General features: G+C 40.8%; 1 protein-coding gene across 5 annotated transcripts in view; it reads left to right on the forward strand.

The window, feature by feature from the left end:
• Positions 1-11,356: 11,356 nt before the first annotated feature.
• NETO1 (neuropilin and tolloid like 1) overlaps positions 11,357-13,376 on the forward strand; it is a 73,264-nt gene continuing 71,244 nt past the window's right edge. For 2 of the 5 annotated variants that reach the window (XM_063326435.1, XM_063326433.1), the window contains exon 1: positions 12,125-13,339. In XM_063326435.1, the coding sequence (XP_063182505.1) occupies positions 13,312-13,339 (28 nt within the window). In that variant the 5' untranslated portion in view covers positions 12,125-13,311. Of the gene's footprint in view, positions 11,466-12,119; positions 13,340-13,376 lie in introns of those variants that run through there. The other 3 variants (XM_063326434.1, XM_063326436.1, XR_010069991.1) reach the window with 3 other exon arrangements.

Genomic DNA, 13,376 nt, shown 5'->3' on the forward strand with positions numbered 1-13,376 from the left:
AAGACAAGGTCAAAGAGATGAACCTCGTAGCTGAGAAGAAAGAGGAGTTTTTTCTGTCCTTGCTTCATAGTGATGATAAAACCTTGTGTCAGTTTCTTCAACTTTATCTGGCTAGACCTGCAGTCTACAACAGAGTTTTGATTATTTATTTTTTACTGCAAGAGTAAGCCTGTTGTCTGTGTCTTCCTCCCCAAAATTTGAATTGACCTTTTAGTTTCCCTGGGCTCCGGCCATAAAGTAGCAATTAGATTAGAAATTATAGGGAAAGTCAAGTATCCTGGAGATGGAAGGACAACCCTGGTCTGTCTGACAAGCCTGTCAAAAATACGTGCCTTTTAAATCTTGCACAAGCTGGAATTTTCTCCACATGTGAAGTTTTGTAGTGACGCTTACTGCACTGCTGCGCTTCAGCTATGAGGTGAGATAAGCATGACAGGCATAAGTAATAACGCAGATTATGTTGTGCAAAGGAGCTTCGTACATAGATGCCTGAGCTAGACCCAAGCAGTGCTCAGACAGTGATGTGGCACACAGAGCTCAAGATCCTTCAGGCCATGGTGATTATCCTGTTGGAGGTTCCTGTTTGGAAGTCAGTGCTAGTTCGGGAGCAGCCATGCCTTTCAGCGCTCCATGCAGAGACAGAATCACCAAATGGGCGATTGTCAAATTGTAGTAGAAACCAAACTGCCTAAACTCTTGTTTCTTCACAGGTAGAGTGCCTTCCTTGCATATAACCTAAATTTTGGACAACTCAGAGAAGCTGTAAATTTACAAAGCATAGAAAGCACTACTCCACAGCTTCAGATGAGAAGTGTTCTGGACCTTATACCTTCTGTGGACCTATAGGTGGCAATTGTCATAATGATACAACTGAGGCCTGGCATCTTATACAATATGAATATGTTGAAAAGACCTATTATGTACCAGCTGATTTTTCTGCTCAGCACAATTTGGGAGAGAATCAATAACAAAAATGGCACAGCATAAACAAGAAATACGCTATATGATCTCTCTAACTTCTGATTTTTTTCTTTTGAGTCAGTTTCTAAAAAGCAAGACCAGGACATGTGCCTTTAATATATTCCAACTTATATTTAAAGGGTATTAAATGTAACTGATTTAGACTTTTTATTTCATGTTCTAAGTACAACGAAGCAGGACATTAGTATTTAGTGCTCTTTTAATTAAAATAGCAGTTTACTCTAAGCCCTGGAATTAATTACTTTTTGAACTGCTTCTCTGCTTAACTAATAATGTTTGGCAGTTTTAAAACAGAATAACTAAACTTGAGGCTATTCATTTTAGAAAGCTGATGCAAAATACACTGAGTAAACTGAACTGTAATTTAAAAAACTGTCATGTGCAAGTGCATACTATTCGTTTAACCATGAAGACCTCAGTGAAAATTTGCTTATGTGCACTGTAAATGAAAGGCTATACAAAAGATTGAAATCAAAGCTAATTTTAACATTATTGACCTAATGATACTAAATTTTTCCCTAGCTGTGACTTTATAGACAGCTGACTATTTTTCCATGAGGCCAGCCCTTGGAAAGAAATAGTTTGCATTTTACAGGAAATGTATAATAAAAATGCTGGGTTTTAACATATTTTTCTTAACTATGAAGAAGTATTATAGAACTTAAATGACAGGACATGCATTTTAAACCAGAAATTGAGAAAAGTTTTCACCTGGTAAAAAATTACTGATATAAATAATAGTCAAGGAAGGACTCTGTATTATATAGCTATTTTCTTGGAGAAATTACAACCTTAATACCTACTAACGTTTTGTCCTAAAGTGTAATACAATCATTTTGCCTCATTTAGAGTATTTTGATGCCAACCTCCTAAAAGTGAAATTCCCATGTATGCAGAACAAGAAAAACACCCTAGATAACTTCAGGCATTAATAAAGTAGGCTCCTACATAAGGCAACTGGCTTTTGGAAGCAGTAAAAAGACCCAAGTAAGGACAGACGTGGCAACGATGTGTCCTGTGCCATTATAGACAGGGACTGGCTGTGTGAACCACACGTGATACTGTTGTGGTTTGACTCCAGCAAGAAGCTCAGCCCCACACAGCTGCTGGCTCACCCTCCCCAAGTGGGATGGGGAAGAGAATTGGAAAGGTAAAAGTGAGAAAACTTGTGGGTTGAGATAAAGACAATGTAACAGGTAAAGCAAAAGCTGCTCACACAAGCAAAGCAAACCAAGCAATTCATTCACTACTTCCCATGGGCAGGCAAGTTCAGCCACCTCCAAGGAAAGCAGGGCTCCATCAGGCATAATGGTTACTTGGGAAGACAAACATCTTAAGTCTGAACACACACCCCCTTCCTCTTTCTTCTTCCCCACAGTTTTGATTGCTGAGCATGACGTCATATGGTATGGAATATCCCTCTGGTCAGTTGGGGTCAGCTGTCTCGGCTGTGTCCCCTTCCAACTTCTTGTGCACCCCCAGCCCGCTCGCTGGTGCGGTGGTGTGAGGAGCAGAAAAGGCCGTGAGGCTGTGTAAACCCTGCCCAGCAATGACCAAAACATCCCTGTATTATCAATGTTGTTTTAGTCACAAATCTAAAACAGCACCATACAAGCTATGAAGAAGAAAATTAAATCTATCCCAGACAAAACAAGTACAGATACACAGGGAAGAGTCTCTTCTAGACATTTGGGGTGCTAACGAACACTCCCTGAAGCAGCAGTCGCCAGCTCCACTTGTGTAGGTGCTGCTGGGGCAGTGACTCTTTGGAGCAATTTTCATGTTCTACTCAGGTCACTGTCTCCATTTTGGGGACGCTACCACTATGAATTTGCTTGTGTTGCTGAGAACCTCAGCGTGATTCGCTTTTCACTTACGGTCACCGTGTTTAAAACTCAAGCACCTCATGAAAGATGTAAGCTGAGTGATATCATCCTGAATGGATCCTATCCTGGTGGAGGTTTTCTCTGAGTACTTCTTTCACATGAATTCAAGTCCTCAGAAGTATTTAGATTTCTAGTGCCAGGTCTTGATGCGATACTTAATAGTGGAGCTTCCTGGATTTTTGATTATTTTTAATGAATCACTTTTAGCTGAGAAAAGTTAAGACTGCAATGTTGTCCATTCATACCCAAGTATCTCCATTAGAAGTACGTCACACTCGCCTTCATATATTTACTCTTTCCATCCCTTGTTTTCTCCCCGCCTCAAGATTAAGAACAGAACAATACAATTAAAGTCTAAACTATGTGTTAATCTAGAAGCTAGTAATTAAAATAGGACTTCATTTGGACTGATAAATGTGTATCCAACATCTTCAGTGAAATTTTGTTGATTTACATCTGCTGACAAAGCTAGGTTTCTGCTTCTAATTCTGTGTTCCTGTATAACTCTTCCTCTTTTATAGAATCATAGAACAGTTAGAATTGGAAGGACCTTAAAGATCATCTAGTTCCAACCCCCTGCCATGGGCAGGGACACCTCCCACTAGACCAGGCTGCTCAAAGCCCCATCCAGCCTGGCCTTGAACACTTCCAGGGATGGAGCATCCACAGCTTCTCTGGGCAACCTTTTCCAGTGCCTCACCACCCTCGCAGTGAAGAATTTCTTCCTAATATTTAATATGTCTGCCCTCTTTCAGTTTAAAATTGTTACGCCTCGTCCCATCACTACACTCCCTGATAGAGTTTGTCCCCATCTTTCCTGTAGGCCCCCTTTAGGTACTGTTAGGCTGCTATAAGGTCTCCCTGGAGCCTTCTCTTCTCCAGGCTGAATGACCCCAACTCTCTCGGCTTGTCCTCACAGAGAGAGGTGCTCCAGCCCTCTAATCATCTTTATGGCCCTTCTCTGGACTTGCAGTTAGCAAACTGCATGCAGCATTCCAATTCCTTTTCTCTAAGAGGTAATAAATAAGTGCCCTTTTTTAACCAGGTCTACAGTAATGGATATTTTCATGGTACCTAACAATAACTAATAATAAAGATGACCTACCCTACCTCCCTAGTGTAAAAAAAAGTGTTTGTCTTAAAATGTAAATTCATTCCTCTTAGCAAACCTCTGGAAAAAACGCATTTAATCATGTGTTCTGCAAGAATACTAATGAAATAAAAATTAGTTGAACTTTCCAATTAATTCTTTTAAGATCCCATAATATTAGGTAGGAGAAAAGGTGCTGTTTTGTCTTAGTAAGGAGGTCATTTCTTTTGTTAATGCCAAAGTGAATATTAAATGAATTTCAGGGAAACATGCAAGTATCCTTATAAGTAAATTAAACTTTGCCTTAAGATGCAATGAAGAATAAGTACATACAGTCCCTACATACATCACATTGTTTTTAAAGGCAGTTTTCAGGTGGGACTCCCATTTGGTATTTGGATATATTTGCCCTAAATACAGCTATAGGAAAAAGACTGCAGGGAAAGCTGCAATAGGATGGTCCAGAGGTAAGTGCAGATCAATCAGATAATATTTAATGTCACCAGAATATGGCTATAGAGCCTACTTTAACTGCAAATTGTGATGAGGTCCCAATTGCATCCATCATTAGGCTATAATTTATTACCACAATAGTTATCCAAACGTTTTCTATTCACACATGGCAGACCAATAGGCAAATGAATGTTCTCTTACCGTATCTGCAAATAACTAATTAAAGATGATAGGGAAAGTTCTTCAGAAGAGCAACAGGAACAAGGCCCAGAACTGTCTTACTTGTGTGAGCAGAAAGTTCCTGCAGTTCATCAGCAGCTTCTGTTGGCTATCTACAGCCACTGGAGTCCTTCTATGGAGTATGCAGTCACTTGATTTTATTGAGAAATACATTCTACAATTTACTTTTCCCTCCTCCACTTTGGAGCCTTGTAGTTTTATCAGATGCTTTCACTTTGGATTAACATTTTCTACAGCTGGCATCATACGGGGAGGTTTATTCCCCCCCGCTTTTTTCGGGATTGAGCAAAATCTCTGTAAGGCCTCCTTTTAATTCCAGTAAATATGGAAATGAATGCTCTGATTTGTATGAGTATTCACACTTGAATTGGCATAGTTCAAAAAAAATGAAGTGAGAAACCTCAAAGTTGACTTATTTCTAGTCTTCATTACAGAAGATAAAGAAAATTATGAATACCTAATTCCAAAATTCTGCATATGCATATGACTATGTTTATGCATTTATGTAGCAATTGATTTTAGGAAGATTTAAAAATGTGAAACATAGTTTAGGATATAAAAGTGAAAGAAGGCCTAGATATTTTGCAGTTTGAAAAATTCACAAACTTTTGTTTGTGTAAATATGAATCACAGAGGAGCATATTTTCCCACCCAAGGGATTACTTTCAGGATTTAAAAATAGGTAGGTATATAAACATTTTGAATCATTCTTAATAATTCTTCAGATTCTTTAATATCATATTGTTCTTGAATCTAACATAGTTTTTCTGAGTATTAAGTAGCAGGTTTAATAGTAAAGTTATTACAGAAGGACTGTTAAAATATTTACCCTAATATATAATGATATATTTGTAATTTATTACTTCATAATGAATATCAGATAGTTTTAACTCTTTAATGCATTTGCTCAACAACATTTGGCTGAAAACAGTGTTGCATTTGATTTTGCAATAGATATTAATTTATTATACCAATTATTGATTATATGGTGGTCAACAGGTTTAAAGGGTCACCCTTAACTGTGATATAAATATCTGAGTCTTCCATCTCAAAAGTGAGCCAGTCAATATTCTGTGGTAATAAAATTTAATAGAACTTTCTTACTGTAATATTATTGATTTTGATTAGACTGATCTATGTAAATGAGACCTTTTAACTTTCATACAACATGACCATTGTGTGGAAACTAGCTGGAAGATATTCTTTAGAAAAAATGCCAGTAGCATAAATTTTCATTGAGTGGTGAGTTATAGAAGTTTTGTAAGGAGTAAGTTATCCATTTTAAAATTAATTTAACTTCTGACATTTCAGTATATTAAGCATATTCCCATGGTTTATCTTCCACCGTTGCCTTCAGATTCTTAGTCTGTGATCAATGATACAGAATATAATCTTGGGAAAGATTTACCATGAGATTCATGTACTCTTACAGTAGTTTGAAAACTGATTATTTATCATTTTTTTCTTGTTCATTCTTTTTTTTTTTTTTCTTAGCATGAATTATTTTGGCCACAGAATAGTAATCGCAAAATTCCTACTGGATGAGTTGGAAAGGAGAAAATATTTTCAAATATTCCTGTTTAACAGCTTTCTTCCAGATTTTGCCAATAAAAAGCATGGGATTTCAAGAGCTCTTTCAGATAGCAATATGTCTATGTTTAATTCATAGAGCAACTCACCAACATGTGAATTACAAAAAACCCCACCATATTCTGTACTTAGAAATTCTGTCAGGAGTGACCCTTATTCTTTAAATGGTAAAATCAAAGGTTCTTGAAATCCTTAATTTAAGTGCCAAACATATCTCAGACTAAAAATTGGAATCCTGGCTAGCACTTCTACAAGTATCATTTGTTCCAGAGAGGATAGTTGGCACTGATTTTCTAGGTCAGTGGTCTCCAAGCTTTTTTGATTGCGAACCCCTATCAGTAAAAGATTTTTGAGCATGCACCCCCAGTATATGTATATTTATTCATTTATAAATTATATACATGTACCACTGCACTAATGTATTTGTACATTATAAAACATATACAACAATAGTAATTAAAAAGGATGAGCTAAAGATGAAATAAACACTATTTTTAAAAATATTCTTAATTTTGTTTAATAATTGTGCAAAAAAATATTGTCGTCTCGCACACCTATGGATTTTATTGTGCACCCTGTGAGTGCACAATCTCCCCCCATTTTGCAGACCACTGCTCTAGATAAACCAAAGAAAACTGAGTACAGTAGGCAACCTTGCCAATTCCTGTATTGCACAACCAATACTTTTTAATTCATTCCATTTCAGAGCGATACTAAATCAAATGGGAAGAAAAGAAAAGACAAAAAAAACCCCCAAAACAAAACCCAAACCAAAAAGTAAGCATCCTGTAGAAGAGAAATCTATTATCTCATTGAAATCATGGGGTATTGTGTAAATCCAAATTGCACGTAGTAAATCCTAGGCTAATTATGAGTAACTCTGCAGATAAAAAGTATCAATTTTTACTTCTTTCATTTTTAAAATGCTTTCTTCTTATATTTAAGTATTATCATCCAGACTAGCCTGTAGAAGGGAAACACACATCAATTTCCAATAAAAGATTGTGAGAAGACGTGTTCTAACTGTGTTGTGTTCAGGAAAGTCTTGTTGGAGGGTAGAGACCTAGAGTCCTCCTGCACTTACAGGAGACGGGTCTGCAAATGCCCAGAAAATGGATAATGAGAGAATAGATTTTGTTTTAAGGGACCAAAAGGTGCCACTATCCTGATATCCAACAGGGACCAGTGTCTGTATATATTATGCCTCTCGGTAGGTGTTTCAGCACAAAAAGAATGGAGCGTATTTCAGTTTTTCTTGTTTCAGCTTCTATTCTAGTTGAAAGAAATATTGGGTAAGTCCACATTAATAAGTAACTCAGTGCAAAAGAAGCTTATCTGAAAGGTGAAACGGTTGATACTGAGATGTCCATGCCTTCTCTGTATCTGTTTTAAGGAGTATTTATTTAGCATCAGTTTTACTCTGTTCCCATGGACTGCATGCCCTTTAGAAGTTGGAAAACACTCTGCTCCTGCAACACATCTCTCAGTCTAGTTTCATCCATAAGTAATACAGCTCACACACTCAAGACTGCTCCAATTTGCAATCCAAAATACGGTAAGTGGGGGCAATTGCAAGATTCACTTCAAAATCACATTCCTAATCTGAACTAAAACACGAACGTAGATGTGCTGATCATCTTGATGGCTCATTTTAGTGTTTCCAAATGTCACACTGTGTATAGCTGTATTATTCTGAGCCTGTAGTTTGGATCTGCTACGTTCTAGCTACAAAACCCATTCACAAAGAGATCGTGACAAAAAATGCATCTGTGATTACATACGTCAGCATGGAATTCACACTGTTTTTAAAAAAGTGTGGAGAAGTGAAATATCGCGCTCTCATTTCTTCTTTTCCACCCTCAGATGGGTAGATTGCTCTCCATAAATCAGGAAGGCAATGTCTCCTGCATTTCAGAACTTCGCTGTTTCTTGCGGTTCGAGGAGTCTTTCAGTAGGAATGTGGGAGTAACTCATGGCTACTTTGAATCCTTTAAGTCTTTTATCTACACAAAGGGGAATTAATTAACTTAGTTATTAGGGGGCGTAGTTAGAACAGTAGTCAACGGCAGAGCTGGGATAGGACAACGCTATCTGAAACGGCCAAGAAAAGGTATAAATGCTGGTTTCATAAGAAAAATTTTAACAGAGAAAGGTACAGGGACAATTTACCTGTCTCCACATTGGGGAACTTTTAACTGAGACTGAATAATCTCCTCCAGTTCAAGGAGAAAATAATCCAGATATATTGCCTAATTCTATTATATGTTACAAATGAAAGCAGGCTAATTCAATCCTGAATATTACGGAATTTCTTTTTCTCAATAACCATAAAAAATGAAACTATTCCTTCCTTTGTGCTCCATTGTCCCTCAGTGCTCACTTACAGAATCACAGAAACATGTAATGGATGAGGTGGGAAGGGACCTCTGGAGGTCATTTGGTCCAATACCCCTGGCTCAGGCAGTTCTCCAGGATTTACTTCTATTTTTCATATAAACACATCAATTAACCACAGAAGGGGAGAAGCAAGGCAGATATTTTTTTTTCTTGTGATTGGAACACCAGCATAACACAGTTCTGAGGCAAAAGCTTTCCTTCTTTCCATTAAAGGAAAGTGTCCAGTCCTTCACTTAGGTCTCAATAGGAGACTGTACATGACTGTTTCTGACAAAACTGTTAGAAATATTTTCATACTTGTCTTTTTTTCATTTTGTAATCTCAATTTGAAAATGTTCCATAGTGCTTAAATTGGCCTCCAAATGGTTGATCTCCTTTCAGCTATGCTAACCATCCTCAGGCTGATCAGTGTCTTAGGTTAGCCTAAAGATGTTTGACCACAGGAAGGAAGTGCTTTATATCTTGCTGAATAAAATGTTCTAGGTTCAAACAAACTCCCATAAAAACCAATAGAAAAACTTAGCTGTGAATGTGGAAGACAGAGCCTGACAGAATGTGCTATATGAAGAGATTACCATGTAATGGATGGTTTAAAACTACAAAGGATAACTTTTTATGTACTGAATCAAGGAACATAATTGTGTTTGGTTGTGTTGCTTATTTTTAAAAATAAGATTTCAGCTGACATCCAATAAAGAACTAATAAAAGTACCTTTCTAATCTAAAAGTGTAGCTGTCATTCCATGTAATAAAATAAGGCAATGTTCTTACTCTAAGGAAAATGCAAAACTTAAAACTTCAGAAAAACTTAAACCCATTTAAAAATCAATAGGACTCTTACCAAGTAAAATCCAAAGGATTCCAAACAATACTAAGATGTCATTTGAGACAATTGTTTATAGTCACTATTCTTTTCCATTAATTTTTTTTTTTTACATTTCATGATTTATTAAATGTTAATCCCTTTCTCCCATTTTTATTTTACTGCCTAGTAGAAATATAAGGGTAGAAATATGATATATTGGTGAAATAAAGATGCATAAAATACACACTAAGTATATAAATATTTACCCATACAAAACTATGGTAGTGAAAAGTGCATGCTGGCTGGTGAGCTACTACCTTTTCAGAAAGAGTATTTACCAAAACTCATATAAACAGATTTTGCCACAAAATGAGACATCAAACAAAAAAGGTGGCGGTGAAGACTTCAGTACTTGTATGAAGTTCAATATTTCAGACTCTCTACAGGACGGAGATCTATTGAGGTAGAAAGTGATTTTGACCAGTCTCTAACTTACAAACCCCGTGTGCTTGCTTATACACACATTTAAACAAGCTTTAAGCACCCAGCTACATAGATCCTGAGATATCCCCTTAAGCTCTCATTAGCAGAACTGGCAATGGTCACTGAGGTCTCACTCCGTAACGACAGTGACTGATTACATTTTGGCATATTTTAAACATACCTGGTATGTACCACGTGCTATTTGCCAATACTATTGCAACAATGTCCTTAACATTAAGAATGCCAACCAAAAGAGATCTAAGATCTTTAAAGATGAAAACATCCTATTTCAGAAAAGGAAAAATGTTGAAGCTTGCTGTTATATGATGTGACACAGCACATTTTCTCAGAACAGCAAAATCAGCTGCTTTGTGCCTACTTATTCTATAACCTTTTTTTTTTTTTTTAAGTAACTATAACTTGAAACTTAGCCATATGGATGTCTGCCTCATCCTGCAGAAGAAACATCTGACTGTCTATAAACACTCCTATGACTGTTTTCAACAGTATCTTTTTTTAGTTTACTGTTGCTTGACTAAAGCATACTGCACATCTGTATTATAGACGTTTATCCTATGGATAAACCAGATGACTTGCAATTACTGCACAAATGAAGTTCTTTAACTTGAGGTGGGAGAGAATAGGGAAGGTCAGAGAAAGTGCTGAGAGGGTTAGAAAGCGGAGTAGGACAGTTTATTAAGATTAACAGCTGCAGACAATGCTGCTAATGGCAAGACAGATTACAGAAAACAGGTGAATCCTTTCATGGAGTCATACATCCTCTATATTCTTTACTGTAAGGAGCTTACTGCAGAGACCTGTAGCTGAATCCTGTGCCTTTCTGAGCGTTTTTGAATGCTCAAAGTCTGGATGGCTGGGGTGATGGCTGGCCGGCTAGTTGAATGGATGAATTCTGCTAGCCCAGATCACCTCAGATTTATCTTAATGTGCATGCCGCTATTGCTGTCTGCATTCGTAAGCATCGATGGCAGATATACTCTTGATTTCAGAGCACAGAACAGACAATCCACAGGCTAAAAAAAAAACCCCTGAGATTCTTTGTTAAAACACGACGATATACCAAAAAAAAAAAACCAACGGAGGCTTCCTCATCCTTCACCTTCTGGAATAGCAGTTGCGCGGTTCAGTGCTGTCCCAGAGGGAGCAGAGGGACCCGCCTCATTAAAAACGTGCCCTAAAGACAACAGGTCGCCCCGCTACGTAATTAGCGCCCACCGGCAGCCGATAGCCGGCCGTCTGGGGGCCCTGACCCCGCGGGCAGCCCGGCTCCGCGGGTGCGCACCCCCCCCGTGCGCCCGGCGGCGGGGGCCGCCTCTGCCAGCAGCGATCGCCTCTGTCTGACCTGCGCTCGCCCCTTCTTTTGCCTTTCCTCACCCGCGCAAAGGTGGAGCCTGGACTGTATTTGATTTTTAATTGATTTCCAGCCTCCTCCCCAAAACCCTTCCGACCTCCCCCCCTCCCCGCTCCGGCTGCGCGCTTCCAGACACACTTCTCTCGTTGCAACCGGCGTAAGCATCAGGTGCGGGCAAAGAGGAGCGGGCGCGCCCCGAACTCCGAGGTGCTGGCTGTGGCGTGGGGACCCCGTGGGGTGCCCCGCGACCCAGGTCCGCCGGCTGTGCCCCCCCCCATCCCCGCGGGGGCGGTGGCGGCTCTCCCGCGCCTGTTGTGCCCCAGCCAGGACGCCGCAGCAGCGGTGCAGGGGGACCGGGGGAATCCCATCCTGCTCCCCTCGCACTCCTGTGGCACCGATCTTCCCCTCCCCGCCGCCCCCGTAGTGCTATTCGCCTCCCCATCTCTATCTCCGCCGCCCTCCCCTTGCCCGGGCCGGGGGGTGCGGGGACCGCGGCGTTGCGGGAGGCAGTGGCCGGCTGCCGCGGCCCTGCAGCAGGGCCGGCTCCCGGGGCCAAGGGGGGACGCTGCTCTTTCTCTCCATGCACTCCTCCTCTTCTCTTGTTTTTTTTTTTGTTTTTTTTTTTTTTTTTTCGCTGAGATCATTTCAGCTCCTCTCATTTCTCTTATTATTAATATGTTTTCCCTACTCTACTCTCCCCCCTCCCTTCCCGCCCTGGCCGCTAGCACTCTGCAACCTCGTCAAACGGATGGGTGTTTGGGGTGGGATGTAGCTGGAGAGGAAGATCAGCCTGAGAAGGGGAGGGGGGAGTGAAAGGGACAGATTTTGCTGTCGTCTCTGGGCTGATTGGAAGAGGCAATCATTCTATCTGCGGCCGGAGGATTAGCCGCTAAACTTTTATTGCTCCCTTTTGTGTGTGTGTGTGTGTGTGCGTGCGTGTATGGGGGTGTGTAAATGGAGAAGTCGCCTCTCAAAGGGGAAAATCTTTTCAATTTCCTTTTGGCAGGTGCAGTTCAAGGAGGAACTCACGAGCGTTTTGTCTGATCCATGAACTGATTAGGGGAGGGGAAACGATCCTTCTCCTCTTACTCTTCCTTTCCCAGTTTTGAAATCATTCTTTCCCCACCACCGCCACCCTCCCGCCCTTCCCCTCCCCTTCCCCTTCCCCTGCACTGAATGAATGGAAGAGTCTCCAGGGTTTTCTTCTTCTTCTCGCCCTGGAGTGGAGAAGTGAGGGGACATCTCTCTATCCTCTTCCATCTCTATCTCGCTCCATCCATTCCCGAGAGGATTTCAAACGGTGCAATGTGTTTTCAGCCTCTTGCCGCTGCTACCACTTGATACTATGCTACGCGCAGGGAGAGGGTTTTGCAAAAATGGATTTGTTCGATTTTAAAGGATTTCTTCTCTAATAAGGATCGCATTGCACACAAATATGACTAAATCCCCTATTTGGTAAATCTTTCTTCCCCCCACCCCTCCTCTTTGGGTTCCCTCCTGCCCGCCCCCACCCCTTCAGAGGAGCAAGCACAGGGAGCTGATGACGGACCCATTAATCCCTTCTTCAATGCATCAAAAGAAGCCGAAGGGCTGGAAGTCGCTGGGCTCGGAGTCCTGCAGGAAATGCTTCGATCTGCTTTTGGTTTTGTACGAAACTGGTGACTAGGGGTTCGGCTCGCCCCGCCGCCGCCGCCCGCCGGCACCTGGATGCGCGGGCCACCGCCGCCGCCGCCGCCTTGCCCGCCGCCGCGATGCAACGCTTCTGGTGGTGCTGATGGTAGCTCGGGTGTGATGGGATCGAGCCGGCGGTGATTATTTGAAGGCGGTGAGGGAGAGCGAGCGAGAGGAAGGGCTGCTCCGCTCTGCTGTGTGTGGGCTTCGGGATTATTATTTTTTCTTCTTCTTCTTCTTCTTCTTTTTCTTTTCCTACTTCCATCCTCTCCCCGCCACTGGAAGTCCTCCCGTATCTAAATGGAATTAGTGGAGACCGAAGCCCCTTGTGTAAGGAACAGACATGACCCATGGGCGCAGCTTCTTTCACAGTGAGTATCTGCCCCTTCCCGCCGCCCCAGGCTGAGC

The sequence above is a fragment of the Chroicocephalus ridibundus genome, chromosome 2 (genome assembly GCF_963924245.1).
Source record: "Chroicocephalus ridibundus chromosome 2, bChrRid1.1, whole genome shotgun sequence".
Taxonomy (NCBI): Eukaryota; Metazoa; Chordata; class Aves; order Charadriiformes; family Laridae; genus Chroicocephalus; species Chroicocephalus ridibundus.